The following is a 13,414-nucleotide window of genomic DNA, read 5'->3' as shown; positions in this document are numbered from 1 at the left end:
GAAATGTATTTAATTCTTTATACAAAATGCTGGTTTGGTGATGGCAGCTTAAAGATGCCTCTCATATCGAGAATGAAGGCACATGCATTGCTCAGGGTTTTTTTTTTCACAGTCACTTTAAACTATTCACCATCAAAAGTTGTTGCAAGTCAAAAACATAAATAAATGAAAATATGAAAAACTGTTAATTTACAGATATTGTTTCACAGAGAACAAAGAGTGAAAATCTTGATGGTTCTGTGGCTCTCGTCTATCAAATCGGATCTTTATTTTGTATTTTCTTTTGGATTTGAGTTTGGTGATTGGCTGGGCCATTCTACAGCTTTATTTTCTTTCTCTGAAACCATTTGAGAGTTTCCTTGGCTGTGTTTTGGATCATTGTCTTGCCGAAATCTTCACTTTGGTTTCATGTTTATCCTCCTGCTAATGTAGATGTTAAACTAAAGCAGCTAATTCTCATTTACACTGAGGAAGGGCAGAGGGTTGTTTTCAGAGATTTCTGCTGCTGTCTGGGCTTTCACTGCCTTTCTACACATCATTTTCACTGTCTTTAATATTTATTTCCTGCATCATTTCATTTTTTACGCTTAACTAAATTTGTAATCAAATTAGTTTTGTTTTCTTTCCATATGTAGATTTCTTTGGTTGTTACCAACATCTGATGAAAATTTTAAGTCAACCACACCTTTAGAAATATGTTTTCTGAGGAAAATGGTAACGTGTTTAATACTATTCCCTGCTTTAAATCTTTTAGTGATGGGCTGTTTAGACAGTGTAAGGAACTAACTAGCAATTAACCTGAATATCAGAGCAATGCCATGCATTCATCACTGTAAAAATGGTTGAGGTTAAAAAAAAAAAAAAAAAAAAATATATATATATATATATATATATATATATATATATATATATATATATATATATATATATATATATATATATATATGTGTGTGTGTGTGTGTGTAATGTTTTTTTGAAATATGTTGATATATTTTAAAGTATGATTCATTCCTGTGATTAAACACTGAAAAACACTCTTCTCACTTGATCTTTCAGAAGGTATTTTAATATGCTGATACTCTTTTAAAGAAACATTTCATTATGTTCAGTGATAAAAACAGTTCAGTTTTTCATGCAATGACACCCATGTTATTTTTTTTTCTGGATTTTATGATTGTTGTGATGTTCAAAACTACAGCATTATTCCAAGTGTGTTCTATGCGACTATTATGTTTTTATAAAAATGTTTCATGTTCACATTACTAAAATTACGTTTAGATAATGTGACTATTTTGCACACTATTATGTCTTTCTTTTTTTTTAACAACCATTTTTATTTTAAACATTGTCATACAAATTGACAAGGGTTTAATTATTCAGTTCAGCAAAAAAAAGTACAACAAGAATAATGTACATTTTAAATAACTTTAAATAACACTTTGAAAGAGAAAAATAAAAATAAATCAATATTAAAACCAACAATAAATAATACAGCAATAACACATTTGTCTAATCTTTACACTTTTAATGTCCGTCAGTTCAATAAAAGAGTCACCATCCTTATCACAGGTGTCAAATTCAGTTCCTGAAGGGCCGCAGCTCTTCACAGTTTGTTTTCAACCCTGATTAAACACACCTGATCAGACAAATTGAGTCCTTCGGACTTGTTTGAAACCTACAGGTACAGTAAGTGCATTGAAGCAGGGTTGGAACTAAACTGTGCAGGGCTGTGGCCCTCCAGGAACTGCGTTTGACACCCCTTATCTATCTAGATTCTCCAAAAAGAATTAGGAGTACTTTCCAAATAGACCAAAACCTCTGGATTTTATTTTTCAAAAAATATTTTCTAAGGCAAGAGGTCATCTATTATGTCCTTCTTTTTTTTTTAAATTCCTTTCAAACCAAATTTACTTTGTTTCTAATCATTCTTTGTTGTTTTTATTTCTTATACATTTTATATTTATTTTATTCTTATTTATGTAAAGCACTTTAGATTAGCATAGTGTATGAAATGTGCTGTATAAATAAGCTTACATTTTATATTGTAACTTGTGATTAGCAATGTTAAAGGGGTAAACTATCCATTTAGTTTCTTTAAAAAAAACAAGCATTTCAATCTCTAAGTTTTTGCACACTGTTAATGTCTAATTTTGTGTTCTGTTTTCTCTTACAGCTCTTCAGGGAAGTAAGAATAATGAAGATTCTCAATCATCCAAATATTGGTAAGTCGTCCTACAGTAAATCTGCTTTTAGACACTCTCTCTGTGGAGATTTTTGGGAATGCGGCACACAAAGCGGGCCGTAGTGGAGGCCTCTTTAATCCGCAATGCAGGATCTCCCTCTGCTTTTCCCAGAGCCGCCATTCAGAGGGCCGAGCGGCTCCTCCATGCAGCACAAAAGCTCTCCTGTGTGCCTCTGTGTGTCCCATTGTTGAGCATCCATCATCTGACGGCCCGCACATGCCTCTGTCTCATGATGTCATCTCTGTGTGGCCCCTTATTCACCCCCAATACCTTTAATCGGCCTTCTGTGACCCCCATTGCTGGACAGGAGCAGGTGGTTGTGCTTATTGTTTTCTGTTTTAAAACATACAGTTGCGGTGCTGGATGGTGATTGGTTCGTGGAGGCAAGATTAAGAATGGGGGGTACTGGAGGAGTTTTTAGGCTCTTTTTAATGAATTGTAAAAATGAATGTGCTGCAAATGCAGAGGCAGCTGTAATGGGGGAGTTTTGGTTCATTGAGACTTTTCAGTAGGACTTTTATTCTATGAATGTATGATATATTTCAAAGTGAAACAATTAGTTAGATGTAATAATATAATTACTTCTGTCATTGTTATCTTTATAAAATAGGATCTGAATATATTCAATTATTACAACATATTACTTTGTTCTCTATAAAAAAACTTAATTTAGTCAAAACTTAGTAATTAGTTTAATTTAATTTACATATACAAGTATAGATTTTGTGTGTTGGTTGATTTCTAAATCTCTTTGGTCAACATTTGTTGTTTTTAAATGGTCTATATAAATAAAGCAAACAAACAAACTTTGTAAAATATATCTGTAAATTAAGTTTTCTTAGAATTTTCATTAATTTTTGGTTTTGACTTTTAATTTGTTTTTGTTTTCCAACAACTGTTGATGTTGATTAATTTGGAAAAAGTGACTTATTGACCTTTTTAATAGTTTGAAATAAGACTAGTACTTATCGATACTGGAATTTTAAAAACGTCCATTTCCTGCTAAAATTTGAGCGCTGTTGATTGTGTTCTTAAATGATGCTGATTTGCCATTGTGTTCACATGCTCAACAGAAACGACTGTAATTGGCCATGAAGGTCATCAGTTCACTGAACTCACTGCTGTTTATTGAGTGTAACTACTGGAGCATTTTAAAGCCGCAACTCATCAGCGGATTGCTTGTGTCAACTTTTAGACAAACTAGCTTATCGACATAACCTTGAAACACTCCAGTGTCCCTGTATCTTTGTTACACAGTAAATAGCGGTGAGTTTAACCCAAGTTTAAAATTATATATTGTCTGGGTTGGTGTTAAATACTGGTAAAAAAAAACACCAGTATTATTTTGCATACTTTATTCTCTATTTCTAAAATAGTATATAGTATTGTATATAGTACAATTATATAGTATTGTTTCAAACTACTAGCATAGCAATTTAAGTTTCTCTGTTAAACTGTACATTTGAATTTTCAACATCAAAAGTCTACAGAGCAGAGATAAAAGTCACATAATGCAATACATAATCATAAATAAATGGGGGGGAAAAAGGTAAATCATGGAATACAGAATTAATTAATTAATTAAGGTATGTTTTTACAGTGTACAGTTGAGGTTAAAAGGATTAATTCTTTTAATTTTTCAACTATTTCCTAAATGATGTTTAACAGAGCAAGACATTTTTCACAGTATTTCCTAAAATATTTTTTTTTCTTCTTGAGAAAGTCTTATTTGTTTTGTTTCAGCTAGAATAAAAGCAGTTTTTAACTAATAAGTCATTATTTTGGCTAAAAGGTTTGTGCTTCGACATTGGATGTAATCTTCACCCCCTTAATTTCAAATGTGGATGGACATGATTTCGGTAATACAGATAGAAAGACTGAGATATTTTTATTGACTCATTCTATTGAAAAATTCTTTGGCGTCTGGGGTTTATTTCTTAAATATCTGGATGAACAAACCAGCCACTCAACCTCTGTGGATTCTTCAGAGACTTCATCATCATTTTCTTTATTTTATTTTCCCACCCGCTAAACTATGTTGTCATTGTTGTTTTGCTCATCATATATTCAAAAAGCGGCAACACTAAAGCTCCAAAAATGCAAATTTATTAAATTAAAAAGGCTCACACAAAACGTGTAAAGTTTCGAGCACACGGCTTTTCATCAGACAATGTTCATCACAGTAAGGTGCTCTCCTATTTATACACTTCTGGATCACATGATCTCCTACTATCTCACAACAAGAAATAACAAGAAAAATATACATTTATGAATTATTTAACTTAGATATTCAAAGCGAAAATACAAAAACAATCCATCACAAATTATAGACCTTTTTCTAGGCTGCTGGATAAAGGGAGCCATAGCTACCAGCGTCTAACACTTGGTTTACAGTGTTTACAATAGGTCATTTGCAATCTCGAAAATGGGTTTCAATAGTGTTTTGAGTGGATTACGGAGTGTTTTTGTGACACTCAACTTTGAAAGGTGTGTGTTAAAGCCGTTATATCTGTCAGATGTGGTTCAAACGCGAGAGAAAAACAGTGTGTGTGTTTCCCCAGCCTTTCAGCTGATAGCTCAGCGGCTCTTGTAGCACACACACAAACAAACACACGCACACACAATACTTCACTGCATTATAGAGCAAACCAGATTACTGGCATGAAACTTAACAGGTGTGCAAGTCATGCAATTTACAAAAATGACCAATAAAAGACCGTGACTGATACTGTGCTGGCTGATTTGCGTGTTGATTCTAATCGGGAGCCGTTTATGTTAGTGGGACAGTACAGGCTACGTGTGTGTGTGTCAAACATTTTGGTGAAGTACATGTACTATTATATAAAAGCTGTTCAAATGTGACTGTTTATACGCATCAGCTGCCAACCAGAAGTTCTTGGCATTGTTCTTGCGCATACACGCAAAGCATAATGGGTAATTTTGCGTTCTAAGAAAAAGGTCTATTCAAAACCAAGTATAACATGTAAATAGAACAAAATAATACAACAAAATATAGCCAAAAAACCCAAACACCTAATTAAACAATTATTTTAAAAAATGACCAATGTCCAACTCCTCATTTAAACCTTTTGGAGATGACATCTAGAGTGAAAATCCAAAAGGCTCTAAGTTGAAACAGGAATTTGTTAAGATCTGTGTCTATGTTTCTTTAGGTTGAAAAATCCAATAAAATGTAATTATTAAAAAAGGTCAACATTATTAGCCCCCTTAAACAAAATCTTTTTTTCCATTGTCTACAGAACAAACCATCACAATACAATGACTTGCCTAGTTACAGGCTAGTTAAGCATTTATATTGCACTTTTTAAGCTGAATACTGATGTACCATCATCATGGCAAAGAAAATGATTATCAGTTAATAAATCGGTTATTAAAATTATTATGTTTAAAATTATGTTGAAAAAAAAATCTTTCCATTAAACAGTAATTGGTGGAAAAATGTAGAGGGGGCTAATAATTCTGACTTCATCTGTATATGCAGGTCTAAATTTGGGCTTGATAGATTAATAGAATACAATAGAATAATTTTTAATCTAGTGATTTACTTTATTGGGTAGGTTGTTGTGCGATCACACAAGGATTTAAGCATGCAAAATAATGCAAAATTTGAGTGCATGAGTAAGGTCAGCCTGTGATTTTTTTTTTTTTTTTTTTTTTTTTAATTGTCTAAAAAATTCATTGAAACAAACTATTCAAAAGAACTGATCAACTACTAAAATAATTCAGATTTTGTTTTCAATATGTACTATGCCTGCTCCATTGGCACATATTCTGCACATTTGAATGACTGAGGGAGTGAAAGTGTTTGATGCATTGGCGTGATTGTACCGTGTTAACAGCGAGTAGGAGGGAAGGTAATTGCCAACTCCCATCGACGACCCACGCACTTCCTAACCTTTCTCTTTCATTCAGATTTTACCTCCGTCAGCCTCCTCACGCAACCTCCGTCTCTCAAATGCAGGCTTTCTCAGAACATTTTTTTTTCATCTGCAGTCACTGTTTTACTAAATTTAGAGCCTCTCCAGGAATCAGAAGCAGGGCCGAATGATTTTAGGGAACAATGTAATTTTCATATTCATTCATTCATTCATTCATTTAATTATTTTCTTTTTGGCTCAGTCCTTTTATTTATCAGGGGTAGTTAGAGAGGAATGAACCGCCAATTTATCCAGCAGATGTTTTTACGCAGCGGATGTAAAAACAACTTAATCCGACTAAAGTCATCACTGATCTAAACAGAAATGGAGTTAAGACATGTGGAGTTTATATTCATATATTAGTGGCATTATTGAAGTAAACACCGTGATCAAACTCTTACCGTCATGTAGGACTTTTCACCATATTTTCCGACAAGATCCACACACGCGGCTGTCAGTAAAGGACCGCACACACACACACTTTCCATTTGGTTTGCGTTATTAAATTCCATAACACTCTCACCAGTCCTTACTCCTTATTTGTGTCTATTACCCCAGTTTGTCATGGGGGCACATATGAAATAGAGTGATACATGAGTGATAGTAAAACTGTCGAACTGCAGTTAAAGTCACCTGAAATTACATGAAACTCTTACATGAAAGCACTTCATGTCAACACCTTAATTATATTATTGTCTATTAAGGCAAATAAGTAGATTACAGATGTCCATGTAAGCGTAGTTAGTAGTGTCTTCAAAGTAAGTGAAAGATCCAGAAGGGCATCCTGCTCATTTGATTCAGAAGGGCACTTTTTTGTCAGACGGCTACCGGTCGGTATACACCTGCGCTAAAATATCACAGTGAAAGCCATCATAGCTTGCGTAGGATAGACCCAGCTTCCAACCCAACTTTGAGAATAGATTAACGGCGATATATATTTTTTATCGCCTGATAAAAGTCTTGCATTAATGCAGCACGTTAACGCCGATAACGGCCCACCACTTATTATTGCGTAACTCCCATTACTTGCAATGCGTTACCCCAACACTGGTATTTATAGATTGCTAATTGGATTTTATGGAGATGCACTTACACTGCAGAATCATCCCAATCAAACATTACAAATTCTTTTATAAAAAAAAAGATATAAAGTCATCTGGTGAAATTGTTTTCATATCACGATATGAATCACAAAATAAATAAAAAAATCCCAATGTTAGACTTTTCTAATATCGAATTAATCTTTCAGCTCTGATTAGAATGCAAAGTGTCATCATGAAAACACTTATTTCTGCTTTACACATGGAATAATCTGCATAAACACTTTTAGGCGTAGACTATAGTCTCTCTGTCCTTGGTCCGTCTGAAGCCGTGAGAGTACAGCGTCTGTCACACGCTCTCACTGCCCCACACATGACCTACTTTTTGTCCTTTCCTGGTAAATGAGGGAAAAAGGTGGAGCGGATTGTCAGAAGAGGATGTGGGCGCTGTTGATGTAGGTCTGGTTGAGCCTGGCACAATCAGGGCAGCGCTAAATCGGAGTTTGGTCATTATGTACTCGCCCTCACGGCATTCCAAACATGAATGCTGCTTAGGCCACTGTAAATCAGCTTTTTGTCTAATTATATATATTTATTTACAAATGTTTTCAGTTTAAATATTTTCAGTTGAAACTTTTTTCACAGTTTTGTTTTCAGATATATAGGACAAAACATTGTAGGCATTATACGAGCATAATTACCTGTTCTATTAGAAATATAAAAATAACAAACAAAAAATTTAACAATCTTTGACTGTCATATCTATTAGTATAAATAATCACATTTGAGTGATCAAAAACCAAATCCTAAAAACTTATTCAGGGTAATAGTTTAGACATAAATTAGGCACCCTTTAAAATAGTTTTTTCTCAAATATTATTTTATTGCAGTTTAAATAAAAATTTGGATTAACAGCTCTGTAATTATTCCTCAATATAATGATGATGATGATAATGATTATTATTATTATTATTATTATCATTATTATTATTATGTGACTACATTTTACATGATAATTGCATTACATTTCTGTCACAGTTACTTCACTTTACAGGGAACCTTTATTTTTATTGGTTGTGTATGTAGTTAAAATTGTGTCACCCTATGTCATTCTAGTGTTTTATTCATAAAAATATATTTATACAGATACATTTTGAATCTTTTTGTATTTGTGTATAATTTTGTGTGTGTGTGTGCGCGCGCGCGCGTGTGTGTGTGTGTGTGTGTGTGTGTGTGTGTGTGTGTGTGTGTGTGTGTGTGTGTGTGTGTGTGTGTGTGTGTGTGTGTGTGTGTGTGTGTGTGTGTGTGTGTGTGTCTGTGTGTCTGTGTGTCTGTGTGTCTGTGTGTGTGTGTCTGTGTGTGTGTCTGTGTATATATACAAAGTTGAAGTCAGAATTATTAGCCCCCTTGAATTATTAGTTTCCTTGTTGATTTTTTTCTCCAATTTCTGTTGAATGGAGAGCAGATTTTTTCCAACACATTTCTAAAAATAATAGTTTTAATAACTCATTTCTAAAAACTGATTCCTTTTTATCTTTGTCATGATGACAGTATATGTTTGACTAGATATTTTTCAAGACACTTCTATACAGCTTAAAGTGACATTTAAAGGCTAAACTAGGTTAATTAGGTTAACTAGGCAGGTTAGGGTAATTAGGCAAGTTGTTGTATGATAGTATGTTCTGCAGACAATCCAAAAAAAAACATATAGCTTATAGGGGCTAATAATTTTGTCCTTAAAATTGGGCTTAAAAATCTGACACACTGTAAAAATTTCCTTGCTCTGTTAAGCATCATTTGGGAAATATTTTAAAAAGAAAAATACATTAAAAGGGGGGGGGGGGGGGGGGCTAATACTTCTGACTTCAATTATATATATCTTTCAGTTTTGTAAGCTTGTGTTTGCTGATAACTAGGACCAGGCACAATCTGCTGACATTTTTTTGCTATTTTTCCACAGAAGATTTATGCTATATATTTTTGTTGGAGTACTGTAACTAAAAATTTGATAATACCCTTTTGTTTAATGTTTACAATGCAAATCCAATTAGATCCACTTATTTTGTAATAAATAAATGTCTGCATTATCAGTGCTGTCAATGGTCCCTTATGAAACTGAAATTAGTCACATCAACCTTTCGCCGAACAATTTCAGTGGCTGAACAACCTGTCTGCGCATAAAACACATTCATAAAACTACAAAGTCTACATCAGCTTTGTGTGACAAATAGTGTTAAAACAGAACATTACCTGTCTAACAGAAATACTTCAGCCATGGCGTCATCCTTCCTCCAGCGTGCAAAACTAACTCCAATATAGATTCAGGATTTTAAAAAGTTTTGATTCAGCATTTGTTTTTATCACTGTCAGTCGTGTCCACGTGACCACATCCTGCGTGAACGTGCATCCGCGGGTCTGCGTGAAAGGGTTCACAGTTGTACAAATCTACAGTTGTTGACAGACAGTTTGGGCTACTTATCAATGTATTGGAATTATTCGGCTCGACAATATTTAACTGTATGAACATTTTTAAGTCTCCTGCCTCACCCAGAATATAAAAATACATTTAAATACATTTAGATCCTTTACTTTAATCATTACTATTGGAATGTGAAGAGACTTTCAACCAGCACAACAAAACAGGTATCTGAAGACAATCACCTTCTGCAGCTTTAAGACTTTGGCTGTCACTAGCCCCTTTCACACAGTGATACCGGCAAATATCTGGAAAATTTCCGGAACGACTTTACCGGTATATTAAAAAAAGCGCTGTTCACACAGGCGAGGACGTTACGGAAATTTTCCGGAAAAGAGCATTCACACATCCACTCCAAAATACCGGTAAATTCTGACATCATTCACCACAAATGAGCTTTAAACGGCTGCGCTTGTATTTGTAAACATTTGACTAAATTACAAACTCTGTGGATGATCAATATTGTGAACAACTTTCGCAGGATCACTTTCGCATGTCGAGATGTTCATAATATGTGCGTGTGCAGGCGCTCACAGGCTGTTTCACAGGCACACGCAAAGCTTGAAGGTAAACAAACAACAGCTTATCATAAGCTTCTCATCGATGATTATTTACACAGTTGGCATTAAGAAGAACATATAAACGTGATCTGACTAACTTCTAGCAGCTAAATGTGTCTGGAAAAATATTCAAAGGTTTTTATTCTCACAAACTGCGCGGACGTGAATACGTCTAACTGTTGTGATTGGCTAAAGCAGACGTCTCACGTCAGCACGTTCTAGACGTGCACGCGCTTATTACGGCAATCTTCCTTCTGCATTCACACAGCGCAGCATTCCGGCAAATTGCCGGTAATGTTACAACTTCTCTTTCCGGAAAATAGCCAGAACGAATTTACCGGTATTTTCAAAAAGGACCTGTTCACACATACAACCTTTCCGGAAAATTGCCGGCAATTTTCCGGAAAGGTCTGTATGTGTGAAAGGGGCCATTGTCTTAGCTTGGATTTTTTACTTCCTTTTTGTGGAGTGAACATTAGCATATGCATGTTTTTTGACTCACTGTAAATCATTATTTGCCTAATCAAATATGAACTATGTTTTAAAATTCTGATTTGTATTTGTTTTTACAGAACAAATCCTTTGCCAACAATGAAACCCCTTACCAATGAGGGGAAAATAAATATGAGTAATAAAAATACAGAAAACATACAGAATAATAAAATGAATCAATAAATAAAATAACATTTTGCCATCATAACATCTTTTAAGAAAACATTTGTACATCAAATTACACAAGTTAGATTGCATTAAAGATTAGTTGAATAAACTCTAATCTAAATATCTTACAACCTTTTCAATACAATATTAAATATATGGTACAATACAAAACAATACTGAATATCTTACAATACAGTGCTTTTAATAAATGCACTCATTTTCTCCATTTATATTGACCTGTTTCAGTCTCTGGAGCAAGATTTTATTTTTATTTATTTCTATTGAGGAAAATGATTTGTCATGACATGTTGAGTAAACAATCATGGGCAGAGTTTTATAGTTCAAGCGGCTCTTTAAGGTGATAGCAGAATCATATTAGCCTGACAGACTCATGATGACCTATTTTCAGAATAGCTGAAGTTTTGTCGACCGATCACAAAAGCTTCTGTGCGCGCGTGCGTGCGTGCGTGCGTGCGTGCGCGCGCGTGCGTGTGCGTGCGTGCGTGCGCGTGCGTGCGTGCGCGTGCGTGCGTGCGTGCGTGCGTGCGTGCGTGCGTGCGTGCGTGCGTGCGTGCGTGCGTGCGTGCGTGCGTGCGTGCGTGCGTGTGTGTGTGTGTGTGTGTGTGTGTGTGTGTGTGAAGCAGAGCACTGTCTTCACTGGCATTTACACTGTTACTAAATTTAGCGTGCGTGTAGGGATTTGATGTTTGATGTTGTGTGTTGTCGGCTATAGTGTTACTTAAACCTGGCCCGTCACTCACATTTCAAAGAACTGACTTGCAGGAGTGTTTTCCTGGAGGTCTCCGAGGCTGATCTGAATTACATTTCAGCTCATTTAGATGCTTCAGGAGTACGGCTGGAGAAACACTGATTAAAATGCTAAATAACAAGATTTTGGGAAGTGACTTCCGAGGAAATGTCCAGGTCAATTGAAGTATTTTTATCATATAGTAATGTTAAAAATTGTATCTAATTTATGTATTCATTTGTTTGAGGTATTTAAATGTAAGATTATTGATAAATTTTTTGTTGCCATGAATATAGCCATTGTTCATGACGTGGTATTAAATAAAAATATTTGACATAACCAGCTCATATTCCAGTTTAAAATCATATTTAAAAATTGAGTTTGAGTTGAGTTGAGTTTTAGTTTATTGTGTTAATGCATTGTGTATTATGAGCTAACAATGAAAAGTAGTTTTACTGTGTTTTCAGTGTTGATTGATTTTACTTTCTGCTTTAACATTTTAAAAGTACATGTTAAAACTGTATTTAATGTTTATAATTTATTATTTTCTTTTAACTTTATTATTTTTATTTTTTATTTAATATTTTGTATTTTCATTGTCTTATTTTGTTTATTTATATATATATATATATATATATATATATATATATATATATATATATATATATATATATATATATATATATATATACACACACACACATTTAAAAAAACATTTAGTTCTTTATTTGCATTGATGCATTTATTTATTTATTTTTTAAATATAGACTGTGGCCAAAAAAGTTAATTAATACACAGTTACTACTACCAAGTAAAAAAGATAAATAAATAGTTAGGATAAATCAATAGAATAATTAAATAAATGCTACATTGATATTATTTGGAATTATGTTATATTCATATAATAATAAATGTAATAATAATACTATATTGTCATTGTTGTTATTATTATATAATTAGTATTATATTATCACTATCACTATCAATAAATATGTTAATAATGTTGTTACTATTATAATTGTTTGCATTTATGCATTTGTTTATTTTGTAAAAAAGTAAATTAATATAATTTAATTAATTAAATAATAATTATAAAATATTATTATAACTTTATTATTATTATAGAACTTATATATAAAATAATAACAATATAAGCATTGTTGTTGCTGTTATTGTGATTATTATGTAGTTTCTATTATATTATCGCATATTGTTGTTGTTGAACAAAAAATTGTAATTGACCAAAAAAGTTTCATATACAATTACTTCTACCAAATAAATAAAATGAACAAATTATATATTAACAATAATCAATAATATAATAAATAAAAAAATAAGATGTCATGCTGGTGCAGTGGGTAGCACGATCGCCTCACAGCAAGAAGGTCGCTGGTTTGAGCCCTGGCTGTGTCAGTTAGCATTTCTGTGTGGAGTTTGCATGTTCTCTCCGTGTTGGCGTAGGTTTCCTCCAGAAGCTCCGGTTTCCCCCATAGCCCAAGACATGTGCTACAGGTGAATTAAAAAAGCTTAATTGGCCATAGTGTATATGTGTGCATGGATGTTTCCCACTGATGGGTTTCGGCTGGAAGGGTATCTGCTGCGTAAAACATATGCTGGATAAGTTGGCGGTTCATTCCGCTGTGGCAACCCCAGATTAATAAAGGGACTAAGCCAAAAAGAAAATGAATGAATGAATGAATGAATGAATAAAAAAATTATTAATAATGGTATGAGTTCTTCTCATTTATA

General features: G+C 33.6%; 1 protein-coding gene across 12 annotated transcripts in view; it reads left to right on the top strand.

The window, feature by feature from the left end:
• Window positions 1-13,414, top strand: part of mark3b (MAP/microtubule affinity-regulating kinase 3b) — a 132,517-nt gene that overhangs the window by 65,172 nt on the left and 53,931 nt on the right. For all 12 annotated transcript variants that reach the window (XR_012395690.1, XR_012395688.1, XR_012395689.1 and 9 more), the window contains 1 exon segment: window positions 2,174-2,222. Coding sequence is in view for 8 of the 12 variants with exons in the window: in XM_068215560.2 (XP_068071661.1) it covers window positions 2,174-2,222 (49 nt within the window). In the remaining 4 variants the exon portion in view is untranslated.

The sequence above is a fragment of the Danio rerio genome, chromosome 20 (genome assembly GCF_049306965.1).
Source record: "Danio rerio strain Tuebingen ecotype United States chromosome 20, GRCz12tu, whole genome shotgun sequence".
Lineage (NCBI taxonomy): Eukaryota > Metazoa > Chordata > Actinopteri > Cypriniformes > Danionidae > Danio > Danio rerio.
The sequence above is the reverse complement of the archived record's forward strand: the minus strand, read 5'-3'. Positions and strand labels throughout refer to the sequence as shown.